General features: G+C 33.3%; 1 protein-coding gene across 2 annotated transcripts in view; it reads left to right on the top strand.

Moving 5' to 3' along the window:
* Window positions 1-14,749, top strand: part of LRP12 (LDL receptor related protein 12) — a 74,249-nt gene that overhangs the window by 30,598 nt on the left and 28,902 nt on the right. The window contains exon 2 of one of the 2 annotated variants that reach the window (XM_003782417.2): window positions 4,071-4,127. The exons of the other annotated variant lie outside the window; for it this stretch is intronic. Within the exon in view, the coding sequence (XP_003782465.1) occupies window positions 4,071-4,127 (57 nt within the window). The remainder of the gene's footprint in view (window positions 1-4,070; window positions 4,128-14,749) is intronic. 2 annotated transcript variants of the gene reach the window in all.

Consider the following 14,749-nt stretch of genomic DNA (forward strand, 5'->3'; position numbering starts at 1 on the left):
TGCTAGGTGACAGATGACAGACACAAAAGATCACATGTTGTATAATTCCATGTATTAGAACTGGTCAGAATAGGCGAATATATCCAGGGAGACAGAAACCAGATTAGTTATTGGCGGGGGCTGAAGGAAGACAGGAAGGTAAATAACAGCTAGGAGGTACAAACTTTGTTTTGAGCATGATGTAAATGTTCTGACAGTAGATAGTAGGGTTGGTTGTATGGTTTCTTGAGTATACTAAAAACCGCCAATTACACCATTTAAAAATGTGAATGTTAATGGTATAGGAAATACATTTCAATAAAGCTTCAGTAAAAATATTAGTGTAGAACTTCTTCTGGCTTTTTCCCCTGGAATTCTGAATCCCTTCAAACTTTCATATTTTCTCTTGTGAACTACGGGGTCTTAGAGTTTCTTTTCTATGTCATAAACTCTTAGATCGGTGGTTCAAGCTAATTTTAGGATAGAGAAAATTTTCATCTGCGTGAATGAACATTCACTGAGATGCTCAGCAATTGGATTTGTCAAGATCCTTGCATGTTTTTTAAGGGATATGATTTATTCTCTGAATACTAGAAGCTGTGTTTGTTTAGTATTGTATTTGTGCTTTAAGTAATATACTAAGTAGTTCATTGTGATCATATCCTTATTTCTAAGACATTTCAAACATAAAATCTTACAAACATAATACTATAGGAAATGTAAAGCTAACATTGAACTTTCAAATGTCTGTTAAGAATGTGGTTTAAAAATTATAATGTATCTTTTCATGAAATAGTAATAATTATAAGTAATCAATACTATTATTTTTAAGTGGCAAGTAAATTCAGGCTAGTTCATAAAAATCCATAATGTATGGCTTCAATTAAAAAGGAATAGACATAATAATTCTAGAATACTAGTCATTAAATAAAGCAAGAAAATGTAATCTTATCTCCTAGGGTTTGTTGTTTTTATTTGTTTGTTTTTTAGGCATTTCTTAGATACTACAGAGCCTTTTCTTAGAACAACATACTGAATTCTCAGTACACTTTCATAGGATTCAGAAGTATCTTGGTCTAACCATATCTGGAAAAAGTGTGTTTTTTAGACTGTTTGGATTATTGTAACAAAAGACCAAAGACTAAGTGGCCAAAACACAGAAATTTATTTTTTCAAGCATACAAAACAAGTCATTCTAATTCCAATTCCAGAGGTTTTTCTCTACTATTTGTGTATACTTTTAGACTCATCAATATTTATATAAATGCCTGTATATATATGTGACATGTTTAACATCTGAATATTATAAATTATACATATATAATTTTAACATTAAAATTAGATTATACTTTAGTGCTATTCTGAAACATTTTTAATTTAATATGTATCTATCCAAGTTATTACATATAGAATTACTTCAGTTGATTCAATATTTTTATAAGGATTATCAATTTATTAGTTTGTCTGTTGATATAGATTTAGATTCTTTTTTTTTTTTTGTATTATAAAGAACTCCACTAAGCTTTATAAGGTAGGTATTGTCTCCATTTTAGGTGCAGAGAGATTAAGTAACTTGCCCTAATTTGCACAGCAACTAAGTAATAGAGCTGGAATTAATATCCTGAAAATCTAATCAAGAATCCACAATCTTCAGTACTATATTATGCTACTTTTTTCCCTCAACCTATCTTAGCTCTGTTTACTGAATTAGAAAAAAGATTTAATGTATAAAATGTATCTAAACCGGGTGTCATAATGTGTGCTTGCAGTTCCACCTACTCAAGAGGCTAAGATGGTGGGATTAGTTGAGCCCAGGAGTTAAGTTCGTCTGGGCAACACATTGAGACTCATGTTTCTCTCTCTCTCTCTCTTTTTAATTTTTTTTTCTTTTTTTGAAACAAAGTCTTGCTTTGCTGCACTTGCTAGAGTTCCATGGCATTATCATAGCTCACAGCGATCTCAAACTCCCGGGTTCAAGTGATCCTCCTTCCTCAGCCTCCTGAGTAGCTGGAACTACAGGTGCCTGCCACATTGCTCAGCTAATTTTCTATTGACCCTAGTAGAGGCAGGGTCTTGCTCTTGGTCAGGCTAGTCTTGAACTCCTGAGCTCAAGGGATCCTCCCAGAATGCTAGGATTACAGACGTGAGCTGCCACTCCCCTCTCTTAAACGAAAAGAATCTAACATTGAAACTCTCCTGAGCATAATTTAGTATGCTGACTTTGGGACATTGGAAACCTTATCATCACACATTATTCAAATATAATTTGTAGTTATATAATATAGAAGTAGAAAGTTTAAGCCATAACCTTATCAGTGTGTTCTCAAACTTCAATATACATATAAATGACAGGGAGTACAGGAGGATCTTGTTGAAATGCAAATTCAGATTCAATAATCTGGGTTGGGCCTGGGTCTCTTCATTTCTGATGAACTCCCAAGGTAGCCAATACTGCTCTTCTATGTATGAGGAGCAAGGATTTAGGCACTTCATACTGACCTTTGGCAAACCTTATTAAGTATTTTATTGCAATTTTATATCTTTCTGGTACCTATTTTTATAAGTTATCTGTGATAGTATGTAAATAAATGAGTTGGGTTTTTCTAGTACTTTCTAGTCTGTGTGCTGGCGTGGCCACCCTGTACATACCACTTAATGTTGCTGGGAAAAAGAAATTTTGCCTTATGGGGTATTAATGCATAGTACTTAAAATAACTATAGTCAGATTTTTTTGTGTACTTAATACAGCTGACATGCTTATTTAATCATTTCTTCTATATGATTCTTAGTTGAGGGAAACAACATTTCATTTTGAAAGATAGGGCTGTCTGTGGTTGAACTAAAAATTTTTTTTATCATTATTATTTTATTCTTTAGCAATAATATACTTTACACAGTTACAAAAATGAATAGCAGTTCAGTGCTGTGTGCCAGGCACTATATCAAATGCTTAGCCGGCATGATTTCATTTTAATCATCATGACATCCCTCATTTATTCACCCATCAACTATTTGAGTACCTCCTCTGTTCCAGGAGTGTACATACAATGGTAGGCCAAATAAATACAGATCCTGTTCTACAGCTTAGTGCAGTGGGAGGTGCTGTACAATAATCAAGCAGTCATAGATCTGTGATAGCTGTAAAAGAAAATTACAACAAAATTACAACATTTGCCTTTTTTTTCTACTTTCAACCACGAAAGAGAATTCTGCTTTTGCCTTAGCTTTTCCCAACTAGCCTCCTTCTCCACTCCACTCCGAGGAGAATTATTCGCATGTCTGCTGCGTTCCTGAGCTGTGTTGTGATGGGAGATCCAACTAATGGGCAGAGAGAGACAAAACTTTAGAAGTAACAGTGAACAGTTTATACAAGAAAGAACAGAAGTAGGAGGAAATAATTTATAAAGTAAAATGCAATTTAAAAATAAAAATGCTTGAATACCTGAAGAGACTCTGTATTAATTTGAGGAAATGAAGTGTCATCAGTACTTTAAATGAAAGTCTTTTTAAACCACACTTATTTTGTCAGACTTATTTGAATTTTACTATGTTCCTAGGTCTATGGAATAAAATTATTTATATTAGCAGCTACCTATGTAGGATATAATTCTATCTTTGTCCTTAAGACTATTAGAGTTGTCAGTGAGAAAAGGTTGAAATATTTAGAAAACAATGAAAGACTCTTTTTTACTATGAGGACCAACATGTGTGGCCCTAATAGTAATTATGATAATTGGACATGCGCTTAGAAGAATGCTAATTTTAAAAAGCTATGTTCTCTTTGTGGGAGTAGTACTATATTCATTTTGATTATTAATTGATGGAAAATTGTTTCTGGTGCTAATCAGATCTTTATTTGACCTTTATATTTTAATGCTACATTGTTGTGATTTGTAAGATGTTTTGTTTTGTTTTCCCTGCTATTATGATTTGAAACATCTGAATATATTTTGAAGATTATATTATAAGAAACTTTAATTAAGTTTCTGAATATTAAAAGTTGCTCTATATTTTTCTTTTAAAAGGAAGATCTGAAAAATTTTTATAAATTTTGTCTTGGAAATTAGTTTATTCATTATGTTTAATTTTAGGAAATGGTGGTCTTGCAGAACATTCTGAAAATGTGCATATTTCAGGAGTGTCAACTGGTAAGTCATTTTTTGTAATGTTTAAATTTCATGCATGACTTATATGGTAAATATTGAAAGCCACCTGGTATCTTAAGAAGTGATATTTGGCTATAAAAATTATTACTGCTTTTTGCAGCATGTAATAAGGAATGAAGTAACTGGAACATGGAGAACTTCTCATAAGATAAAATTGATACTTGCATGCCCATGGATTGATTATACTCTTCCAAATGGACTGCATAATTATTTTTTCATACAAACATTGAAACAAGAGAAAAGTTAGCCCAAGTTAAATTAATATTCTCTTTCTTTACAAAGTTATATGAAATGAAACTTATTAAAATATAATTTTAATGCTGTCCGTAGGATTATAGCCTTAGAAATTAAGCATTTTGCTTGATTTTTAGATTAGAGTACTAGTCTACTTAAAACTGTTGTACTTGAGTGCATAGTTTATTTGCTATTAAAAGCACCTCCAGCAACATACTTGTGTATGTATAAATAATGTATTCATCAATTCATCAATTGATTCTTTGTGTCATCTTGTATTCTGGTGGTTTTTCCTCACGTGAAGCAAAATGGAAGATTTGCCCTTTCTTTTGTGTATGACTTTGTGTCAGAAAGTTAATAGACTTAACAGTACTCTAAGGCAGGTATCCTCAAACTGTGGCACATTCAGCCCACTGAGGACATTTATCTGGCCCGCCGGGTGTTTCTGACGCCGCTGCCTGTCCTGCTTAGCAGCCAACGCGTCCTGGGGCCTGCAGTCTGGCCCTCCAGCTGTCTGAGAGACAGTGAACTGTCCCCCTGTTTAAAAAGTTTGAGGACCCCTGCGGGGTTAGTATGCACTAGTCAAACACATTGACAAGCCTGGTTTCCTAAAAACAAAAAGCAAGTGCCTCAGTAGCCACATTAATTCTTTCATAATTTGATTCACTTTTATATATTGGTAAAAATAAGGGTATTTTAAAGATGACCTCATTTTTTCTATACATTTTCACTAGCTAATGAGAATTATGATTGCCTTTCCAAGTTAAAACTATGGAGTAAGGTTATTTACAGATATATCTTAATTTTCACAACCAAATTGAGTAGTTTTTAAAATTTTTGGTCTTGGTACCCTTTTAAGCTTTTAAAAAATATTAAGGACTATTAATCTGCTTGGGCTGCTATAATAAAATACATAGGGTAGCATAAATAACATACTAATTTTCTCTCATTTCTGGATACCAAAAGTCCAAGATCAAGATGTTGGCAGGGTTAGTTCTTGGTGAGACCTCTCTTCTTGGCTTATGGATGGCTACCTTCTTGCTGTATTCTTACACAGCCTTTCATCTGCAGTGTGTCTAGAAAAAGAGAGGTCGCCTGTGTCTCTCATAAGAACATCCTTCCTGTTGGATCAGTGGCCCAGCCTTATGACCTTATTTATCCTGTTGCCACCTTAGAGGTTCTATCTCCAGGGACTTAAGACTTCAACATATATGGGTTTGGGGGTGGATGTACAATTCAGTCCATATGAAGATTTCCAAGAGTTTTTGTTTATGTGGACTTTAGCTACCAATATTTACTATATTAGAAATTAAAATTTGGAATTTGTTTTAAAACTTACTGATTTAATTTAAAAAAACAGTAATGAATGTATTGTATGTTTATATCAGTATGTTATAATTCTATGAAAAATATTTTTCATTACATAAAACGTTAATAAAAAAGGTAGCATTGTTTGATAATTTTGTAAAGTCTTTAATGATTGCATTGAAGACAGATTCTGACATTTATTCCTGCGTTCATTCTTTTGCAACATGATGTTTTATTTCACAGAAGTAAAGACATTCCAACCTCACACTGATGTGTAATTGGAAAAGAGAGGAGTATTTTAAAAGACTTTTTTATATAACTGTGAATATTCTTTAATACTAAGCCAGAACTCAACAAGTGGTAGTTAGTGGCAATGTGGAATCTAAAAATATCAGTGAACTTTTTGTATACTCTTTTACATTAAAATCTAATTGGCTTTTCTTGCCCTTTCAATTGGTTTTCTTATAATGTATGATTTTATAATATACATTGGTCATCTGCAAAATATTGATTTGCTGAATTATGCAGATTAATATGGAATATGAGAAGTTATGGAAATTTGTACAGATCCAGTATGTACTTAAATTCTGAACCTTATGTCAGCTCATCAAGATTAGATTCTACTTATTTTTATCTGTTTGCTTGAAATTAGACTACTAGTCTTCTGTTGAACATTGATATTGCCCTTTTTCCTTGCTTTTGAATTTCAAATATATATTTAGAAATGTACATTAATTTTCTGGGGCTACCATAACAAAGTACCATACACTGGTTAACTTAACAGAAATTTATTTTCTCATCATTTTGGAGGCTAGAATTCTGATCACAAGATGTCAAGTAGGGTTGGATTCTTGTGAGTTCTCTCTCTTCACTTATAGGTGAATGTCTCTGTGTGTTGTCCTACTCTCCTCTTCTTTGTAAGGACATCAGTCATATTGTGTTAGGGCCCACCCACCAGACCTCTTTTTAACTTAACTGCCTTTTTAAAGACCCTTTCTCTCCAAATACAGCTGCACTTTGAAGAAGTATTAGGGTTAGGACTTTAAAATAGAGTGGTGACATAGTTTACCCCATAAAAAAAGTGTGTTTTAATTAAATGTATTTATACTTAATAAAATGTATTTATACTTATTTATACCTCCATTTCAGAGGTCAGTGAAACCTTATTAATAGTTTATTACTTTTCCTAGTCTGACCTTTTCTAATTACACTATGAAAAAATAAATGGATGCTGCCTTCAAAGCTGCTTTTGTGTACACAGATTCTTTGCATTTTTTCCTATGACCAGCGTGGCACTACGAATGTAATGTTTAATATGATACAAGCTGTCTGAAATCCTTATATCCCCTGTAGAAACTAGGGCCTCTTAAGTACTGATATGAGTGGAAAACTAGCCTTTGGAAAAACCTCTAAATGTAGGATTTGCTTTCCCTTGAGACCAGCAAGCAACAGATATGGTGAGACACTCGGGTATGCTGTGGGGGTACCTATTCCTCTTCTTCACTGCTCCTTTGACAGCGGATGCTACTCCGTCTGCCAGTGCTTAGTGCCCTCCTTAGCCATTGTTTGCACTTTGGAAAGTATACTGACAATTTTAGAAAGAATTTTAACTTTTCTACAGTTAGTGTTATCAGGTTATTTATTATCCAAATCAGGACACTTTGAAAGTGAAAGAGTATGCTATTTTTAATTATGCTGGCACCACTGACAAAATCAGGGCTGTCCTGGACAAATCAGGATGTGTGGTCACCCTGTCTATAAATGAATTAAATTCACCTGATACGGACTTTGTCCCTAGAAGGGTTAGAAGTAAGCAATGAGTAAAACTTTATTTTTTCAGTTAACCTATCATTTAATATCAGAAGTAAATATGCAACATGAATCTATCATGTACTATTAAGGTACTAAGTCCTATGGCAAATACTGAGCTTACATGTATTAAGTTAGAATATCCTGTGAGCAGTATATGACTTAATATTAACTTTTCTTATGTTATTAATTAGGAATAGTACTAAATTTTTAATTTTGTTTACTCATGAATTTTTTGGAAATTATTAATTTCTGATTGATAATATATTTTTGGTTCTTCTGCTTGGGATAATTTTATATTTTTAATATTGTACACAGTTTATCCTTCTTTTCAAATTCTTGCCAAGAGACATGTCTTTGCCTTTTGCTGGTTCTTATGCTGTAGATTGACATAAGTAATTTCAATTAAATTATTAAAAAAAAAAGTATGTGTTCATTCTGAGGAAGTAAAGAAAGAAAAAAAATAAATATGTATCTAGTGATTATATAAAAGGAAAGAATTTTTGGATATGATTTTTTTAATGCTTTTTTTCTTTAATTGGAAACTTTTCATGGTCTAGAATTTTAAATCTCCCTTCATGTATAAATTAGAAAAAGGAGAAAAGACAAATGGCATTTTTAAAAATCTAAGAGTATGTAAAAATCATTATGAAATTAAAGAAACTGCCAAGTAATTTAATTGTTTACATTAAAGCATTGGAAGGCTATTTTAATGATTTTTCAAAGAGTCTAAATTATGGTGTCTCATGAATATTTTAATGTCTGAATTTTTTTAATAGCTAGATTACTGCTCATCTGCTACATGGAATAAAACATATTTTAGGTCAGGTTGATTTATGACAAGGCTTTTGAACACATTAAACAAATAAATTTTTTTAATATAACTACTTTAAACTTAGTTATAATCTACAATATTGATTTGAATCAGGATAATTCTAGAAATAGTTTATGTTCTCTCTACTATTGATTACTTCCAAATGAAGTTTTTGTTTTTACAAATTCTATACAAGTTGTATTAAACATCCAGAAAAATGAGAAAACAAAAAAATTATAAAAAGCCACTCAATCTTAGTGTAGTCTAATTAATAATAGCATGTTAATTTATTTCACATGTGCCTTTTCTGTACATACCTTAAAAATAGTTGTATATGCATTTGAACTATAACTAATTTTATCTCCTTTCTAGATGTAATGTTACATCTCATTTTTTTCATTAGTCTTTATATCAATTATTTTAATGCCTGCATAAAAGTCCCATCAGGATTCTACACTTAACTGCTTAATAGCCTACTGTTGACTAGAAGCCTTATCAATAACAAAGACAGTTGATTAACATATACTTTGTGTGTCACATGGATTATATACTATATTCTTATAATAGAGTAAGGCAAAAGAAAAGCAAATGTTATTAAGAAAATCATAAGAAAGGGAAAATACATTTATAGCACTGTACTGTACAGGCTGGCCATAAAGTCATGTGCAGTTTTAAATTGCACACTATTTTAAATTGCACACAAACTTTCTGGCCACCCTATATTTGTTGATACCTATATTTACATTGTGTGTAAGATGAATTGTCTGTCTGAATGGTAGGCAGCTGCAGCTGCAGACCTCCATCTAATAGTACATACAAATCAATTTAGCTTTTTCTTGTAATATCATGACTTTTCTCTGCTTTTTGGGTGTGCTTCCAGCATATCTAGTGGCATTTCGTATGGGTCCTATGCAGTAAATATGATGGAAAATATGTGAGAACCACATGAAATCACCTTTCACTGTGATAGCAATTTGCTGGAGAGATGAACTGCTCTCATGAGATGATCACATGGAGTTTTAAGTGGACGCTTGTAACACTTGAGCTCACCACAACAGCAACAAGAGATGGCTAGGAAGTTATTACAGTAGTACATTACAGTTAATTTTATGCAGTTATGATTTAATGCTACATGCTTACATTTCTCTTGACTGCAGATGGCACCATGTATAATCTGTAAGGTCTGTATGCATAAGTTTTGATAAATTTTAGCTTTTTATGGTAGATTTGTGTTTATTTTGTGGTAATAATAAAATAGACTAGTATCTACATATATTTTGTGCATTAGTGACATACTTTTTCTTAGTTTTTTCTATATTTCTAGGCTATGTGATTTATTGGTAAGTTTTTCAAATCATTGCAGATCTCCAAAAATTCTTCCAGTATGAAAAGAATCCACATATAAATGGGCCCTCACATTTCAAACCCGTGTTGTTCAAAGGTCAACTGTATATCTAAGCTTTTTTATGTCTTTCCTTAGCATAAAGTTCTAAAAGTACAATTAATGTGTCGAAGGTCATAAATAATGACTCTAGAAACCTTTGGACAGAGTGCTTTCAAAAATAGATGTGCCAGTTTACACAGCTATCTGCAGTGTATGAGAGCAGTTACATGTTTTTCTTATCTAACTTTTCTCCTTATACTTCTGTTCAAGTTCCAAACTTATTTCCCCAAGATTGTTTAAAAAAAAAAAAAAGATGAACTGTTTTCTTCTGATTTTGATTTACAGCTTAGAGTATTGTAACGTTGCAAGGAATATAAGAATGAGATTGGCTTTTCTTTATAGTTAGGCAAAAAGTAGCCTAAAATTTAAAAATTATTTTCTGCTTGCTAATAGGAAGGAAGAGATGTTGGAGCTTGTTTCTTTCTCAGGTAGACGGTTTTTTTACTTATGAGGATTAACATGTTATTTCCAGTTGTCACTGACACAGCTTCTAAATGTTCCTACCTTTTAACAATGGCTGAATGTTCTCCATGAGTTTACTTTGATCTTAAGTCTACTCTGCATTCCACTTAGAATCTTTTGTCAGGCAAAGCTTGACATGTTTTGAGAGCTGAGAAAGAGAATATTTACTTAGGAAGTTCCTTTCTTAATCCTTATTCATATTAACTGAACTAGCAGACTATATAAAACAGCTTCAGATGTGTTATGTATTGTTCTTTATGCGGTCAGATTCTCTTCTGTCAGAATCATCTGTTTCTTGCTTTTGTATATTTGCATTTTATGGTTCCTATTGTAGTATTCAAAGGCCTAGCACACCTTTGATCCTATCTACCTTTTACAATTGATAAATTAGCTGTGGCCTTTTTAATTGAGACATTTTCTAATTGCAATTAATTTCCTTACAGATTAGTTAGCAACATTTTGTAATATGTAATATAGTAAAATGGTTTTTGTTTTTAACTATAGTTTTAAGCTTAAATATTACAGCAAGGAGTTTTGAAGTTTCCCTGGAAGATCATCTAGAGTGATAAAACATTTATTATTCTAGAATTTTTAAGATCTTCCACATAAAAAATTTGAAAGGAAATAGTAAATAAAGCTTAAACTGTAGATGATAGAAGTTTACAGCATTTCTTAAATATAGAAAAGTTCTAAGAATGAGAGCAGGCCAAATAGTCCTTTGCACATTTTCTGTGTAATTTTGATATTTTATAATTATTCAATCAAGTACCTGGACCACTTACTAAAGTTACTAAAAAAAAAATTTCACTGTTCTTTTCCCCAATGTTATAATAATGTGTTTTACCCATGTTTCAAATGAAGAAAAGGAAAAAAACTTATATTTTAGTTGATAATAAATACATTAGGGTTTTTAGGATTTCAGAATGTAAAAATAGAACTTAGTATGAACCCAAGAAACTATCTTTCAGATGAAGAAAGTAAGGAATACAAGACAGAGTCCATTAAAAAAAAATTACTGTAGGATACTATTAATTTTTAAAGTTATTGCTGCTTTCAGAGAATTTAGTTGGGAGGGACTTAAGCTTTTCAAGTGTTCCCTTTAAGTTCGAGAAAGCAAAGTAATGGTGGCATTATTATTTACATATTTTATGTTATCTGGTTTAATTTTATTGATAATGTTTTATATGAAGCATCTTTATATTATTATAACTTATTTTATATATTGTCAAATGTTTATTGAACAATCATGTGGTGGGAGGGGTTTATTTGACACAGAGTCTCACTTTGTCACCCTCGGTGGAGTGCCATGGCATCATAGATCACAGCAACCTCAAACTCTTGGTCTCAAATGATCCTCTTGCCTCAGCCTCCCAAATAGCTGGGACTGTAGGCACCCACCACAATGCCTGGCTATTTTTAGAAATGAGGTCTCATTTTTGCTCAGGCTGGTCTTGAACTCCTGAACTCAGGCAGGCTACCCGCCTCGGCCTCCCGGAGTACTAGGATTACAGATTTGAGCCACTATGCCCAGCAACAATTATATTTTTATAATAAGATTATTGTATGTTTTATTTTTATCTTATAGGTTCAGCATCCCAAATCTGAAATCTAAAAACTTGAAATGCTTCAAAATCAGAAACTTTTTGAACAATAGTACAGCACCACAAGGAAATGCTCCTTAGGATTTCTGTATTTGGGATGCTCAACCAGTAAGTGTATATCTGCACATATTCCAAAATCCAAAAGAAGTTTGAATTACTTACCTCGAGGATTTTTGATCAGGGTTAATCAAATCTATTATAATAGACCATAAATGAACTCAGCATTAGAATAGTACGTGGGAGTACCAGAACTATAGATTGGGTTGTATTGTGGCAGAGTGTGTGATACTTACATGGTAGAAGTGATGTTTGAGGATGCATCCACTCCACTGAGTGGGCCAGATCCAGTGAAGGCATAAAAGAGCAAGTTGCATTCAAACATTTAACATTTTCTTTTCCACTCTGTAACTTTGAGAATAATTCTTCAAAGTATGATAACATATTATCTGTAATTTTGCCAAGGAATGAATGTGAGTTGGATATACTATTCGACTATTGTGCAAAAAACAGTGAGTAAACTGTACTTGGATGTCAATTAACCAATAGCCCAATAAGAGTAAGGGAGTGATTTGATTTAAACAGTAATAGAAATGCAGTATCCAGAACAAAGCAGATGATAGTTCTTTACCCCTCACTTAAACACATTGTGGATTATGTTATTGACAAAGGACAATGACTAGAACACTCCTGGAAGATGTGAGAGTGCTATAAATTATGTCAAAGCCAATAGATAGCTCAGAAAGAAATCACGAGCTCTAAGGCTAATTTGTTCACTCAGGGGCTCATTTCTGCCTTGCCTCTATTATGCTTCCAGCAAGTGTTATGGTAAGCTTCAAAAATTCATAATTTTTCCCACTCAGGAAAAATAAAAGTAGTGACTTTAGCATTATAGTCTTCTGTAGTGCTTAAAATTAGAAAATGTAGATACCATTTCAATAGTTTTTATGCACTCTTAAGCCCTTAAAAAAGGTAGAAAGGCATGAATCTTCCCTATTCATGTTGTTTTATGCTTTGTAAGCAAAATTCAAAATTATTTTTACTACTTAGAAATTTCAGGCGGGGGAGTTTTTATATAGTTCCATTTGGGGGTAGCTATATTCAGGTTTTTTGCTATCCTTTATTCATATTGTGCTGTGACCTTGTTTTTCTATTTCTCCTTTTTCTTTCTTTTTCTTTCTTTATCCATATTCTTACTTTGTGTTTTACTTTGCTGCCTTTATCTACTGTAACCCTTGTGTTTTTTGTTTGTTTGTTTGAGACAGAGTCTCACTTTGTCACCCTGGATAGAGTGCTATGGTGTCACAGCTCACAGCAACCTCCAGCTCTTGGGCTCAGGCGATCCTCCTGCCTTAGCTTCTCAAGTAGCTGGGACCACAGGCACCCGCCACAACAGGTGGGTGCCTGCTATTTTTTGTTGCAGTTTGGCTGGGGCTGGGTTTGAACCTGCCACCCTCAGTATATGGGGCCAGCGCCCTACTCACTGAGCCACAGGCACCACCCAACCCTTAATTATTTTTTGTTTGTTCTGAACATCAGTGACTTTCAAGAAAGCAAAGAAAACCTTCCTTGATTAGCGCTGATAGTCAAGTAAAATATTTTGGTCCTTAAAGAATGTTAGGTAGAATGCAAGCTTCTTTCATTCTTTAAGCATCTCTACTAATGCAGAGGGATATTTATACAGATTATAAATGGATGCAGATTTCCTACTTGCCATAGGAACATGTGATTTCTGGTAATACACATAGGCCTGAGAATAATGAGATGGTCCTAAATGGGAGTGATTGATTATACATCATTTTTTTCTGCTTGCACTGATATTGCCTTTTAAATTATAATTTAAGGGTGGAGGGAGAGTGATTGGTGGGATCATGCCTATGGTTCATCCTATAAGCGTACATATGAATCTCTCTAATTGTAGAATATGTCTTAACACAATAACTAAGAAAAAGACATGAAGGCTATGTTAACCAGTTAGATGAAAGTATTTCACATTGTATACAGAAACAGTACACTGTACCCCATGATAGTATTAATATACACTGCTATGATTTAATTAAAAAAATAATTGCACATATAAAAAATAATAATAAATTATAATTTAAGTTTCTCAGCTCAGTGCCTGTGGCTCAAGTGGCTAAGGTGCCAGCCACATACACCTAAGGCGGCAGGTTTGAATCCAGCCCAGGCCCGCCAAACAACAATGACAGCTGCAACCAAAAAAAAAAAAAATAGCCAGGCCTTGTGGCGGACACCTGTAGTCCCAGCTACTTGGGAGGCTGAGGCAGGAGACTCGCTTGAGCCCAGGAGTTGAAGGTTGCTGTGAGCTGTGATGCCATGGCACCTTACCCAAGGGGACAGCTTGAGGCTCTGTCTCAAAAACAAAAAGTTTCTCATCTAGTAAATATTTCCACACGTTGAATATCCCTAATGCAAACTTCTGAAATTTGAAATGTTCTAGAAAACAATCTGAAACTTTTTGAGCACTGATATTGATGCTGAAATGATCAATTTCTTTGAGTATTTTAGATTTGTATTAGGGATGCTCAACCAGGATGAATATGCAAATATCCCAAAATTCAAATAAAATCCAAAACACCTCTGGTCCCAAGCATTTTGGATAAGAGATACTCAACCTATGTTCAAGTGTAGTAATTATTTCCATAAAGGGAGAATTTCAGCTTTCTGACATCTTTAAAGAAAAAAAAAAAAGATGAAATTTGGAGCAATGCTGAAGAAATACTGTTCACATCCAATCTCTGTGGCCTTTCAACTCTGTCCATCCTCCGTATGTAGACATCTGACATTTCCATTATGACAGAGCTCAGCTCAGGTACCACGTGATCAGAAAGCCCATTCAAAGAGTCTAGACAACAAAGGGTCAAAGAAATAAAGACAATAGGTATGGGCAAGTTGCATAAAGGGGACTTTTGAA

Source organism: Otolemur garnettii, unplaced genomic scaffold (assembly GCF_000181295.1).
Source record: "Otolemur garnettii isolate 467f Iridium unplaced genomic scaffold, OtoGar3 scaffold00004, whole genome shotgun sequence".
NCBI classification, from domain to species: domain Eukaryota; kingdom Metazoa; phylum Chordata; class Mammalia; order Primates; family Galagidae; genus Otolemur; species Otolemur garnettii.